This window comes from Xiphias gladius, chromosome 5 (genome assembly GCF_016859285.1).
Source record: "Xiphias gladius isolate SHS-SW01 ecotype Sanya breed wild chromosome 5, ASM1685928v1, whole genome shotgun sequence".
Classification (NCBI taxonomy): domain Eukaryota; kingdom Metazoa; phylum Chordata; class Actinopteri; order Istiophoriformes; family Xiphiidae; genus Xiphias; species Xiphias gladius.
This window is the reverse complement of record NC_053404.1, coordinates 14,128,605-14,144,000: the sequence shown is the minus strand read 5'-3', so window position 1 is coordinate 14,144,000 and position 15,396 is coordinate 14,128,605. Positions and strand designations below refer to the sequence as shown.

General features: G+C 39.8%; 1 protein-coding gene across 2 annotated transcripts in view; it reads right to left on the bottom strand.

Moving 5' to 3' along the window:
* The window catches only part of oxsr1b (oxidative stress responsive kinase 1b), a 43,126-nt gene that overhangs the window by 7,644 nt on the left and 20,086 nt on the right, over positions 1-15,396 (bottom strand). For both annotated transcript variants that reach the window (XM_040126786.1, XM_040126785.1), the window contains exons 4-11: positions 12,225-12,366; positions 4,916-4,971; positions 4,532-4,641; positions 3,911-4,012; positions 3,627-3,760; positions 3,192-3,240; positions 1,851-1,916; positions 1,618-1,740 (exon numbers count right to left, since the gene is read on the bottom strand). In XM_040126786.1, coding sequence (XP_039982720.1) covers positions 1,618-1,740; positions 1,851-1,916; positions 3,192-3,240; positions 3,627-3,760; positions 3,911-4,012; positions 4,532-4,641; positions 4,916-4,971; positions 12,225-12,366 — 782 coding nt within the window. The remainder of the gene's footprint in view (positions 1-1,617; positions 1,741-1,850; positions 1,917-3,191; positions 3,241-3,626; positions 3,761-3,910; positions 4,013-4,531; positions 4,642-4,915; positions 4,972-12,224; positions 12,367-15,396) is intronic.

Here is a 15,396-nt window from a genome sequence, read left to right as displayed (position 1 = left end):
TGTGGTGTCTGGGCTGATGTCTGAATCTGCTGTTGGATTCAGACAAAGCGAAGAGTATTCAGGCTGTTATTGAGGAGACTGTATTGATCTTTACAGCATAGAAAGGAATTACACAGGTACTCAGCCAGGCTCTAAAGTCTAATAATACATATCTTTTTCTGGGCAGAGGAGTAATCATTTCCCATTGGCATTAAAAAACATGGATTGTTTGAATTATTGAACATCAGTTCATAGGAGTTTTGAACAAATAACATCCAATACAGCTGATGTAAGAATTTGAAGTTCAGTTTGCCAACAATTAGCCAGTAACAAAGCAGCATGAAAGCACTAGAAATAAAAATCTGAATTCCTTGATGTAATTAACTCAAACTGTAGATCACCTACAGGAATGATAAGTAATTTGGCTTGTATTGATTAAAAGTGATTTAGTCAGTATAAATAAAAAGTGATTTAGAAAGAGAAATGGAAATACAGATGGCTTCCAGGAAAGGTAACTCTCACTCCTTTAATTTGAATGCTCTCTCAAAGCAAACTGTAAATCTAGATAATTAGACTTCAAATTTACAGTAAATTAAGATGCTTTTTTTTCCTTCTTCTTCTTCTTCAAAAAAAATGCAGTTAATGTACTGCATGTAATACATTTTATATCTTGTTCTTCATGGGCCAAACTGCCCTACAATCTCTGCTGTTTTTAAATGAAAAACATATTTGCTTCTTTCCTATGTGACAAAATAGCTCACCGTTTAAAAGGGTGTTTACTGTACGGACTAACAGGTTCTGACGAGGTTATCATGTGGGTCGAATTCCACTCGCATGTGATCTACAGCATGGACAGATTTCTGCCCAGAAACAATGCAGTGAACCTTTCCTTTCAACACACCCATTGCATAACTTAGACTGGTAACTACTAGTTGTCCTCTGACAGGTTATTGTAAAGTTATATAATGGTAGAACAAAGTCAGTACTATCTGGAGGATAACAGCTTATTAATTGCACAGATTTACTCTGGGAAATCACATTTCATCTTTCCTACAAAGACATCTGAGGCAAATGTGTATTAAACCAAAAGTCAAGATGAGACTTGATAATCGAGTAATCATATCTGTAAAGACAAATTTTAATAACTGAATAATTGGACACAGTTTACACAGGCTTGTTCTACCTCATGTGTACAACCCTCACTCTGACAACAATGGTTATCTGCTCTTTTCTCCACCTTCTTGTCTCCCTACAAGGTCCTTCCTGCCCTCTCCTAGCTGTCACATGCTCCCTAGCTAACATTTTGCAGAGAAAGTCCTTCCTTGTTAGGGGAATGCCATCTGTATTGTTATGGCAAGTGAACAACCCTGGATGCAGGCAGCTCGAGTGGGTAGGAGAAGCGCACTTGTCGCCTGGGGGCGCTAACAGGCTTCACCTGCTGCTCCTTGGCCGTCAGACAGAACATACACATATACACGGGAGACTCAGTAGAGAGACAATGGACAAACATGCTACTGCACAGACATGAGAATGACAATTTAAACAGAGTACAGTGATTAAAAGACAAGACATCTGGAGTATAACAAAAGTGTTAATGTGTGCATGTGAGGGAAATAACGAGTTGTGGGTTCATCTCACCCTTAAGGCAGCAACAGCCGCTTTGCCCTCTTCACTTTCTTCATCTAGCTCATCATCACTCCATTCCCATTCCCCATCCTCCGTTTTATGCAGCCGGCCACTGGAACCTGGCACCCGACGTACCTGACACACACATATACACAAAACTGTCTTGTTAGCAATTAACTGTAAATTTAAATTTATTTTGATATAGCCACAACTATATAACAACATATAAAAATTTAAACTCTTACCTTTTTTGACCTCTCAGTTATTGTGGGTGCCCTCTGAAGTAACTTCTCATGTAAATACTCATGGTTCTGTCAAAAGCGGAATGAAAAAAAAAAAAAAAAAAGGCTGTCACTCCAAAATCCTCTAGATCTGTTTATTCTGTTACCCGATTAAGTCTTGCATTATTCAGAAATTTAATCTATACCATGCTTTACAAAGTAAGACTCTTATCTCTCTCTCTCTCTCTCTCATATATCCCTCTTATATATTATACTGACCATATTGTCAAATTTAGGACTCAAATCAAAATCCTGCTCCTGGTTGTGCTCCACTCAAAGTGCAGGAGTTGCACCAGGCTTTTGCTGCCCTGGCTCCCAGGTTATCGAACCGTCTCCCTCTGAGGATCAGGTCAGTAAATGTTTGAAATCTCCTGTCAAGACCTTTTTACTTTCAAAGGCATTTTACTGATGCTTCCTTGGCCTGATTTGTCTTTATTCTTTTAACAATTCTTCCTTATATCTGTTTAGTTTTATTAAGTTGTATAAACATTAAGTTTTAATTATTTTAAACCCAACCTTTCCTCCTCTAACAGGAGGAAAGGTTGGGTTTTGGTCAGGGTGATTTTTGTTGTTCAAATGAAACGGTGGATATTTCATTTGTGAGTAAATTTCAAATACATAACTGACAAACAAACTCTTGTTACCATCAGATAGTGGTAAATGAGCATCAACAGTATAGCAAATCAATAATCACATGCTTTCTTGATGACATTTAAATACCTCCTACAGGCTGATACAGGCTAAAGTTCACTCATTTATACCAGAGATATCTCTTCTACGATAATGAGAAAGCCTGCCCTCTGCTGTACATACAGAGTACTCGGGTTCCTGCTGCTGACCAGGGTCATGTCCAGCAAACCAATCAGGTTGTATTTGGGCTGTGTGACATGCTGAGCCAGCACTCTAGTTGTTTCAGTTGCTAGGGTACTGGGCAGCCGGAGGCTGGAGTTACACTGCTTATCCCTGCCTTTGTTAGAAACAACTCTGCATGGCCAATAATGAGAGGAATGCCGCAATGACCTCAGTTTGGGTCAGATACACTGACAAATTGAGCCATGTGAGAAGTAGCCTGACTCACACAAACACCTCAGGGAGAGAGACTTTATTTGTTTATTTTCACCTCTTGATGCATCATGTTTTTTTGTCCTTTTCCAGAGGCTAACCCGAAGCAATTTAGACACAATTACTTCTGCAGGTTCAGACCTTTACTCATCAACCAGCTCAAACTGTGCCTGAAACAGGGATGATGCTGACTCACTGTGTAACTGATTCATTCTCAGGGGCAGAGGGAGCTCAAGCACCTACCTTTGCTTTTTGAAAAAATTTATGCTTCAACAACTCTAAGGATGTTGGCCTGAAAGACAGGAGAATAACAATGAATTAGTCCTGTTAATTTGACTGTTACAGCTTTTATACTCCCAGTGATAGAAAAAATGGGACGGTGTCTTTAACAGAAATAGTGAAGTATAATGGAACAAAATGATTGTGATCAGGGCAATAAAAGCAATGACATGCTGCTTTGCTTAACATATGATAAGTTGTGTAAAATTAGTTCCATTAACTGTAAATTAGTTAGTGTCCACAAATGCACATATCACATGCTTTTGTGATAAGCGCATAATTAGCATACTGCAGATGAAGCAAAAACATTTAGGCCTTGGATTAAACATGTCTAGTGGTGGCCACTGTAAAGTATTATATGTTATATGAGACTTTATATAAAGGCATTACAATCAGCACCTTTTCTCTGGGTCCTTCTGTAGACACAGCGAGATCATCTTCCTGAAGGATTTGCCATATTTCTTCACCATCTCCTTGTCTGTGATGCCAGTCTCCAGGGTTGGAGGGTCATTCTGCAGCGTCAGCATCAACACCTAAAGAAACCAGAAACACTTTTACTCATATGTCATGAGAGCGCAAACGTTGAATATTCACAAGTTGTATCCATAGCAAGTCAAATGAACTTTTCTGCATCATTAACTACACATTTTTAGTTAAATTAGATTGTTCATCAGTGTTCTCACCTTCATTGGTGGGTATTTGTGATAAGGTGCCGCTCCTGTGGCAAGCTCGATGGCTGTGATCCCAAAACTCCAAATATCTGCTTTGAAATCATAACCCCTCACCTGCAGAAACAGAATTCCCCTTCAGCTACTTTGCATCAGCTCTTTCTTTATCTTGCTTGAGATAAATGTTACAAAATTGAAAAAAGGAAGTTTGTTCACAGAATAGTTTGCTTCTTTCATTCTTGCATTAAGTCAGCATAAAATGAGACAGTTCTTAGAATGGAAATGGGCTGATCTGTTTATTAGCATAGTCTATTTTCAATGCATAAGCTTTTTCTCCTGTCAGAGTTTTTTTTCATAATTTTGAATGATACATAATTTTAAATCATACAAGCTCAGGTACCAGAGGCTTATTGTGTGGTTGGAGACTGCTTAGTCATACTAGAGATGATGACCTATGGCTTGAGGGCTCAGGTTTCTAAAACAGTGTCCGTAAAAAATTAAAAGGAAAACGACTTTTTGACCTTTATTGCCAGTTGATCTGAATGTCTGAATTTGCCTGCTAAGATAAAGTCGTGTTTAATCATGAGTTTTCTGTTGTCATGGTTACTTCTTGGCTCTAAGCTAAAGAGGACCGACCTGCTCCATGACCTCTGGGGCCATCCAGCATGGCGTTCCCACAAATGTCTTGCGTACTTTATTTCGAGTGATGTCACCACCTGTGGCTAGAAAGGCACTGACGCCAAAGTCTGAAGGAAGGGAAGGGAGTGGAAAAATAAAATGAGACAAACACACAAAGGACCCAAAGCAGTAAGTCAATAATGGTTTTGTCAAGAGGGTAAATTTTCCTACGAGACTGGGCCTCCTGTGCATAAATACACTAAGATATTGAAAAGAGTCAGCAGTCTAATAGGGGTAAATGAGGTTGTAGCAGAAGTGGGGGAAAACGTCTGCTTCTTCACACACTAATTTGGGTAACTGGTGACAGGTGTTGGAAGATGGTGTTGCCTTCTGGCTAAATACCTGCAATTTGCACTGAGCCATCATCTCCAAGGAGAATGTTTCCAGCCTTAAGATCTCTGTGAAAGACAAGACAAAAATTTGTACGTTAACTAAATGCCTCTCCCAAGGAGCTGTCAAGGATGAAGCGATAAAGTGTCTTGCATAGATTAAATAGTAAACATAAAAAGTAAAGACATTTAAAAAGACACTTAATGCAAGCTTGGGATCTCTTCTTTACTTGATTGCTTACTTATAACTTGTCAAAAAAAAAAAAGCTTGATTTTATACATCTTGGTAAAGCACATAGGCTTCAAAGCTTTCATCTCTATCACAGGCTGGGCTTTTTTTTTTTTTTTAAAAAGACTTTATGACACACACACACACACACACACACACACACACACACACACACACACACACACACACACACACACACACACACACACACACACACACACACACACACACACACACACAGTGTGTAGTTACTTTGTTCAACCCTGTTCAGCCTCCCCTGGTGGTGATAAGTGGATTCAGCAGGGACAGCTGTCTGACTGCCTGGCTTCCTCAGTGCCCGCTCAAACGCACTTGCACAGACTGCCACACAGAACAAATAGTGCCATCTCACCAGCAAGACAGAGTTGTCATAGCAACAGACATTCAGAGATAAAGTCGAAGGGTCAAGTGAAAGGCGAGGAATAAAGAGTAAGGATGACAGCAGAGGACAACAGTCAGGTCTTTCTGCTGTCCAGCCTTTCAAAAAGTGAGTGAAAACTTTAAAAGAGAATAATGAGAGAAAGACTTTGAAAGGGCAAAGAATACAAAAGTGGTACCAACCCCTGAACATTGTCAGCCATTACACTACCTTAAACATCTTCTAAAAGATTTTGTTTTCATAAATTACCCCAAGACAGATCTCAAAACTGTACTGACAGGCAGACAAAAGATTGAGAAGAGGTGCAGTCTCAACTGCTAAGTAGTTCACCTTGCTACCAGATGGGGGCACTGGAGTAAAAAGCTTGCAGCTTTTGATGAGAGATGCATACTGTTGGATCATTCCAGCAAACAAACTGGTCTCAATGAATGTTTAAAAAAAATGGTGTTCGGAGTACTGGTTTGGGGATGAGACATGACACAGCTTCCAAGAAACAAAGGATCGCTTTGCCACTTTACTGAGCATATAATTCAATCCATATAGACTATCAACTCACACCATACACCAGATACGTGTGAGGCAAATGCTGCAAAGATTAATGTAATGGTTGGAAAGATACTTGTGCTACTCAGATAGGAATGCTTCTGAAGCATGCTTACAACATGAAATTCATGCCGAAACTTTTTCTGGATCACTAAAAAAGAATTACTTCCTTAGTTCTTGGACTGTTCCTTTGGCCCAAGTTTTCAGCAAAAAAGTGAAGGAGGTGGAGTTGGCAGTTTGGCTTGAGCACCCCTTTTCCTGCAGCTACAGGCTAGAGGTACAAACTTTACAAGCAACCTACTCAAGACACACAATGTTCTAAGAGGACTCAAGAGCTTGCAGGTCACAGTTCAGATGTTTGTTCAAATACCGCTTAATACTTAGTGTAGAGGCCTCTCTCGCTAAGATTGCTCTAGTAAAACACCACAAAGTCAACAGATCTCATACTGACAAGGGCAGGGAGTGGCAAACAGTGAGCCGCAGAAGAAAAAATGGTATATATGTGATATATTAGGACTATAGGCTGAGAGCAAAAGATGGGGATTCCCACTGTAGGGCAAGATGACTGCTGGGATAGTAAAAGTATCCAGAAGAAGAGTGGGATACTGCACAGGGCAGGGTATTGCATGACTATATCAGTGTCTTCTCTAAACTGTGTTTGGAGTTATCAGCTCAGACAGAAAGAGCTGTCTTGGTCTACATGTGGCAAAACGTGGATGCACATTTGTGTCTAGACGAGTTCAATTACGCAACTATCAGACTAGGGATGATGCAGAGGATGGGAAAGGGTGGATGAAAAACGGACATGACAGCCTTTCCTGGTGGCTTTGAAAAACCACCATTAGAAATGTCTGCTGCGATACAGACATCTGTGCTCTGCGTCACTTTGCTGCCCTCACATAACAGCTAGGTGACTTCAGGTCACACAGTATCTTCCCCTTTCTTGCACTCACTACTTCTTCTTAATCAACAACATGCTCATCCTCTACCCTAATGTTAGCATACACAAGAGGGATGATTTATGTCTAGTAATTTGAGATGTTTCTTGTTAAGGATTAGAGCAGAGGTGCAGAGTCCACCACCTGAGGCTGAAAGGGAAGTCTGGGAGTGTCCCAAAATACTTTCCCTCGTTTACGCAAACACTGCCCCTCTCTCAGAGCGACCAGTCGTGTCTTCTACCATTTGTGATCCATGGTTTAGCATGAGCTAAAGATGTACAGTAATTTAATGCGGTAGTTTAATGAGGTATTATGGGTTCAGTCTAGGCCAATCACACATTCTCGCCAAATCACAAGATCTGCTAAATCGTCATCTGACTTCTTTCATTTTTCCAAGAAAAAGGAATAGCCATAGGAATGTATTCTGCCTCTATATCTGGAAACGTGCCAGAGAGTTGACCTATGCTAGTTGAAGAGAGAATGCCCCCCAATGCAGAATTTACACTGACCTATCTTAATGATTTTGGTCAGTAAAAGTCAATATCTAACTACACTAAGAGTCTGCAGCCATGCTAGTGGCTCTGTGAGGCTGTGCTTAGCTACACACTAACGTCAGCGAGCTAACACGCTCCAATTGACTATGCTAACATGGAGATGTTACGCAGGTATAATGTTTTCCGTATTCACCATCTTAGTTTAGCCTGTTAGCATACTTACATTAGCCTATACGAACTAAACACAAAGTACAGCTGAGCCTGATAGGAATGTCAGTTTTGCAAGTACAGTATCTGGTCATAAACCCAAGTATTGAACAAATTTACATTTCGACCTGTGGATGGCACTAGAGGAAAAGTCAGAGGATCACCAAAGTCAGTAAGATTCATTCTCTTGAGACAACGAATGTCTGTTAAAAATTGCATGGCAATCCATCCAATAGTTGTTAAAATATTTTGGTCCGGACCAAAGTGTTGGACCAACAAACCTTAATCGCCATCCCTCAAGCCACTTTGTTTGCAAGGCTAAATATTAAGATTGAGAGTTGAAATGATCAATTCATCAGAAGACATTTTTTAAAATTTGTTAAATCAATTAATGAATGAGTGACTTTGTGGGTTCATATCGAGATGAGTTAAGAGCTTAAAGCTATGACTCAGAGCCATGTTAGAGTTATTTCAGTACTCACTGCCTATATACATCATGTCTCTGTATGACATCATCACTAAAGTCATAATATACTGCTTGCTAAGGTTGTTGAAATAAAAAAATAAATAGCAGAAAAAAAAAAAAAATTCTGATGACAGACAACCCATGAAGCTGCGTCATTCACAAAGAGTGATCAAGGCAATCTGATTGCGGGCCTCCTGCACCCATTCAAGGACCATGGAGGCTATCTTTAACTTCAGCGGATAGTAATGCTCTCAGAAAAAGGCTGCAGAGTGCAGACAGTCATTTACATTCACAGGAGAGGAAGAAGAGGAGGAGGGAGGAGTTGGTGACACAATGCACCATGCAAGTTCAAAGAAATACTGTAGTGGAGAGGAAAAAAAGCCAACCTGCAGCTGAAGACCCAACTCCTTCTAATCTTCCTACCATACGGAACAATAGATGTTGGGCTTGAACGTGAAAAATAAATGGCATACTATGCTTATTTCTATGTGTTTAAGTACATTAAAGCCTACAAAGAACTTTGAAAGAAACTAGGAGGCATTATGCATACAACATTTATTGAAAATTAAACAAGATACATGTAGTTTCTTCATATTTATGATCTACTGAAATGATAGCCAGGCAGTAGCCAGTTGGGAACAGCCAGGCTATGAAACTGTCCAGAAGATTTATCATCCTCATCCTCAAACCTCGCAGCTCTACCAGGTCTCCTTCTGTGACATCACATCCTGGTGCCAGGCCCACATTGCCCCATCACAGGGCTGTAAAAGAGCGTTTAAGAGATGCCCCGTGGATCTCCAATGGAGATGAAATACCGCCCCTCTTTTAACGATGCACTGTTTGGGCACAGGAATACTGTATCTTCCCTCTGTCTCTGTATTTTGATCGCTTTTTCCAAACTGCTGAATTGCATTCTCATCTGTTTTTCCAAATCATTTTTTTATTTCTTATTTTGTCAATTTTGCTTTAACCCACAGCAAGAGCCTCTCCACTTCTAGAGACAGCATAACTACAGCCATTAGCTGATCATTACTAAACCACATGCTTAATTTCCCGTGTACCCTCAGACAATGTGACATTTCCGAAAATTAGTAAGAGCTCACCACAACTTTAAGATAACTTTCCAATAGTTCACTTGCAGGCTGATTTTCTAAGATTCATCTGAGAAAATCTAGACTAGACGGGTATTATTTTTTTTGTCATGTGTACAGTGTCTTCCTGCTGCTCAAGTTAGCGGATAAGTGTCACCTTTGAATCACTGATTTTCTGAGGTTCTGTTAATGTAGAGGTTGAGCAGTTCGCCTTCTTGTGGTAAATGTCTCTGCTTGAGCCTAAAGCCCAGGCCGCAAGACTCTAATTGCTTTTATGCCACCCTTGGCTGGATGGAACATATCATGTGATGCTATTTCTCTTTCTCCCTCCTTGTTAAGCTTCACCCTTTCACCCCTGCCCTGAGGCTCCATCTCATATGATCCAACTTACACAAGAAGAACTCGCAGAACCATATGTGCGTTTACGTCGACAGACAACAATCGACTGACGATGGCCTCTCTGCTCTCAGCATGTCAACAATTTTCAGTGCAGGGAGATTACCTCACATTATGTTTTTCCCCAAGTCGCACCTCAGACACTGGGGTGAGACAGACGTGATGAATGAATGACCTATTTGAGATTCTCTAATATCTCTCTATACAGGGCACAGAGTTGATGGCAGGTTTAATTCAGGAAAAACTTTTCCCTCTCTTTGGCACTGACTGATTACCCTGCCATATTATGCTGGAAGTGGATACATAAATGCTGCAGCATACATATACTGCAGTGGACTTTCCTTTTAATTAACATAATAATGTAAACTGTGTTTATGCTAATTCCTTATATACCAACATACAGTTTATATAGGATTAAGCAGTTTTCTATTTAGCAGGTTAATGAGTTGATGATATGAATCTCTGTTAGCTTCATCTGCACGGCTGAAGACAATACATTCCTCATCCAAGCCCATGCTTAAGGTCTTCAATCAAGCCTCTCTCTCTCTCTGTTTCTCTTTGGCTTGCTACTCTGAAAGCTGGCCAGCACTTAACCAAACTGAATAGCTATGCATTATTTACACATGTAGCCTGTCCCGGGCTATGTGTGTGCCAGTGGGAGAAAAAAGGAGACGTGAAAAAGTGAGCAATGAATATTGAAGTTGCAATCTTGAAGATTTCAGTTTTGGTTGATTTGGCAACACCTGTAGTTACTGGTTAACAGCAATTGCGGTTTAATACTATAGGTCACTGAATTCTGGGGGCAGCGAAACAATCTATTGTCATTTTAATAAAGAAGTCAACCAACAACTAGTTTTTTTCCATCATTCTGTGAGCAGCCGTGATCTGATTTTATGCTGCACACGGCATTAGTCTGCGAAAAGCAGGGCACAGTGATAGGATTTGGTTACCTCGCTGAGAAGGTAGAGGCGTGCAGCCTGGTACCTGCAACTCATCGTCTAACATCTCACTGTGGCTTCTCCTTCTTGTTCCATTACTCCCTGTAATATTTCAAACTGATCCACTGTCCAAAAAATGCCCAAAATGACCGATGTCTTGTTTTGAAGATGCATATTTGATGAACAACAACGGTAAGTGCTAAGCTCACTGACTAACAAACTGCATTTCCTGTGACTACTTCATAACAGAAGTCAACTCATGTTTCGCCAGTAAAACACTTTTGATGCGAATCTGCAGCATTTGAAAATGTTCGGTTTGCATTAGCAGGAACTTAATACAGCATTTTTTCCGGGAATGTCGGCACAGACACCCAGTTCATAATACTGCAAATATATAAATATTTCAATACTTTCATCACTGGGCCATAGGCCTAATCAATACTGTGTTACCTCAGACAGCGATAGATAAATTGTAACTTAACTGATATTTTTTTAAATAAAAATCTTCACGATTGCAACTTTAAATACAGAGGAAGTAGTGTGATGGCTTCTACAGTCAGAATGTTGACTATGCATTGTGACAGCCTGAGTGCAGGGACTTAGACAGGTCTTGAACTGGCTTAGAGGAAAACTTCCTGTGGCATACAAATCTGCCATTGACACATTCCAATCTATGCATATTCACATAGTAACTCTAAGATTATCAGCTAAGAAGTGGTATGTGGTAAATCCATTTACAGATGTTTTACAGCAGTTTCTGACTTAAAGTTGTTGCAGTTTCATTAAAACACTGAGGCCTTATATCATGTGTACAGCTAACATTAATAGGAAAGATAAAAAGTGAGTGGACAGTTTGATTTTTTAAATTTTTTTTTTCATTCAGAACCATTCTTTAGTGGTAAGTATGCTGTCTTACCTCTATACAGATCCCAATGATCTTTAGGACTGGTTGTCTGAAAAGGCCACTTCCTGAGTATAATCGTATGTCTGATCAGATGAAGAATACCAATGAGTTCCAAAGGACAATGACTTGTACTTTGCATTAAACCATGCACTAAGACCATGAATCAACTTGCAAAGGTTGGTAGAGATTTTCAGAAGAAATATGTGACAAGATAACAGAAAAATTGAAAGAGTATGAATGTAACAGATACCACATGATGATAAGGGAACATATTGATGCAATTCGTCACCATGATATATACAAATAGCCAGGCTAATAATTACATTAATGAACCCCCATGAGAGCAGTAAAGTTTCAATGTGAAGATGTCTCCAAAAATGGCATGTATCAATTAATTTGAAGTATTAATATAAAATCTGTATTTTAAAAACACTGAATTATGGTAGTCTCAACATTGTTTAATTCTTCAATAAAATGCTGATTTAATCCAAAATTTCATCTAATTTACAGCAATCTTGTCTACAGTGGGAACTTATTACGGGAGTACCAGAGAGGAGAAAATCAGGGGCGGGGTTCTGTATCTCTGCTCCATAAACCTGCAAGGTGAAGCCCGATAAAGCTTCTGTACTTACCGGTGATAGAAAGTCCTGTGTCAGTTTTATTATGGTACAAGAGTGGAGGGCAACAAGCCTTGTTACCTGTGGATCTGTCCGTTCTTGTGTAGGTACTCCAGGCCCTCAAGCACATCTTTCAACACAGTGGCTATGCTGGCCTCGTCCAGGACGCCTGTCTTGTGTTCGCCTCGTGAGATGATGTGCTTGATCACGTCCAGCACGGAGCCTGGCAAACAAAAAAAGGATAGTAGTTGATAAAAAAAGAAAATTTTCTTTGCTTAAAACTACACTTATTATTGTCTACATTACTGTCAGAGAGAAACGAAAAACTATCCAGAAGTCAACCTATTTGGGTAAACAAATTGTCTTGTCACTGGTCTTAACTGATGATCAAGCTCCCGCATTGATGAGAAAGTCACCTCAGGCTGGCTGATATCATTTGTTAAGTCTACTCTAAACCAAAATTTATTCTTGAAAACACAGACTTCCTGGTGGATTGGCAGACCTTCAGTCAAGATAATTCTTGTATAATCTTATATTGTTTGGATAAATTAGATTGTGGGAACACAAAGACCTTTTTTCCAGTTCCAGTCCAAGATCCAAGATGGATTTTACTGAAGGAAAAAAAAATGATTTAGCTGCATTATGACAGAGTCCCTTAACCATAAACATCACCATAACCTTTTAATTTGGCCATGGCAAAACAAACCAATGATGGAGGGAGAGATATCAGAAAATTCATTACCACACATTCTTTAAAGGGTAAATCCGTCCTAAAGAATTTATGTCGTGCAATCTATGTTTTTAGAAAGTAAGGCCAGTATCTACCAACATAGACAACTGTCTCACTGACTAAACAGCACTAAGACTTGAATTTATGATTTCATTATAGGACATTTTTTGAACTTGGTACATTGACTTTAAATGAGATTATACGCTTATGGGATTTTGTTTAAAGTTCTCCATTAAAATGAGTTTCATTTAGATGTGGCGCTAACAGCTGGTAATCAAAAAATGTGCCCTGTTAAAATCACCATGGCTACTGTCAGCATCATTTCATTATTCACTGTCTACAGAGCAACTCTAGGATATGACTCTTGATGACATCACTATTACAGTCACTCTGCAGTCAAATTCATAAATACAAACTGAGCTCTACAGTTTTAGGAAATAATATACAGCTCTGGATGAAAAGTCAGACTACTGTCACTGTATGATTTCCTTTGTGCAACTTACCACAGAAAAAAGAACATATCTGAAAAGAAGTTCGGCATTTGCATTTGGCATGACAGAAAATTGGGTGACACTGGGGAATGGGGACAAAGCAGTGAAGCAAAAAGAATGTCACTTGCCTGTCAAGCTTTATTGTGCTGCAGTGATACACAAACACAAACATCACACTGCCACACTGTCTATCTGTCCCTCCTTCTCTTGCTCACACACACCTTCAGCTAAACACAAACTGAACAGCTCTTGAAAACAAAAGCTGGAAATCGCCTTTTCAAGTTCCCAAAACACTGTCTGTGACACAATTCCAGGACTAAATTGATTGTGTTTTAGCTACTGTGCCAAGCTTGGGGTGCAAAGATATTTATTTGCTCAATCACTTTAGGATGTCCTCGCCTGCAGCACTCAGGCAAGCACTTGCTACATTACCCAGAGGAGCCGACGATGACAGGCCACCTGAGACTAGACTGCGTTACTGCAGAATCTTACACACAGCAAGACAGAGAGGCATAATAAGACGGGAGTGAGGGAGAGCAATGGGTTCAACGGGTTCTTCGTGCAGTGACAGTGCACAATAGAAAATGTGATTCAGCAGTGAGGAAAAGAGACAAACCTCTTTCAAAGAGAAGAAAGGCGAGGAAAAGCAGGAAAAGTATCCTGTGTGTGTCCGAGAGTGGGAGATAGTGGGTGCATATGTGAGCAAGTGAATAGGCAAGAAGCAGGAGGAGAGCGTAAGAAGAGTGCAGTCTTGCATCTCTGATGTGACAGCTCTTTGAAGCTTTTTGAGAAAAGGCAGCCTGTTTGATTTTTTTCTCCTCTGTTCTCCATATGTTTCCCTCCTCTCTCAATGACTCTGCGCTTGGTCTGACACTCATCTCCTTGACTGAGATGGCTGGAGGGAGGCGAGGAAGTGACAAGAAGTGATAGGTGACAATGAAGAAGGTGCTGAGGGGAGGAGGGTAAGTGAATAGAGCCAAATCCAAATTACAGGGGAGATGTAACCCTTATAAGCCAACAAATAAAGTTGTGATTAGTAGACAAAATGAAGAAGTAGCTAATGTGCTGTACCTTATCCTTGGTTACTCAATTGGATATGAAAAGTTAAAGTCCCACTTTATCTATATGATGTCTGTCCACTAAGTATAAGGCTACCCCTTGTAGCTGGCTAACTTAGCTTAGCATAATGACTGAAAACAGCATGAAACAGCCAGCCTGGCTATATTCAAAGGTAATAAAATCAGACTACCAGCAGCTCTAAAGCTCACTAACAACTCATGTTGTATTTTGTTTGATTAATCCATTAAAAAACTGAAGTGTTAAATATTTGTTTTTGTTAAGTAGCAAACTTTAAAAATGCTGGTATACAGATTATGTTTTGGACAGAGCCAAGCTAGCTGTTTCCCCGTATCTGGCCTTTATACTAAGATAAGATAACCGCCTGTTAGCTCAAGGAATATATTTATCGTACAGTCATGGGAGTAGTATCAATCTTCTCATATGACTCTTGGCAAATAAAAGTGAATGAGCATTTTTCCCAAAATGCCAAACTTTTCCTTTAAGGGAATTGAAGAACATTGGCAAAGGAAGAGGGTAAAGCAAGACAAATAGTGTATAGTTATCACTTTTTTCAGATTGTACACTGACAAGTCTCCTTTAAGCTGAGGTGGCACTGGGGAAACAATCCTTAAGTGCAGGCAAACATATACACAGCATGATGTAGGCTTTGAAGGATCACTAAATGCCAGCTTTGTCAGCCTCTTTCAGATTCATCTGATTGAACTCTACATGCCTCATTAGGTTGTTTCAACATGCTGACACTGACTGACAGGTTAACAATCAAAAGGTTCATTTTGCATAGGAAAGACTACGGCTTCCAAGACAAATGACACCTGGTTTGAAAGGTGCTAGTCCGAACCCCAGAGGAAGACTTTATATAAATCACAGGGAATAAATTAAGTCTTGACAGCAGAGTGCTGTAGAGCATGCAGAAAATGTCAAATCATCATTTCAGTTACATGCTGGATTAGCT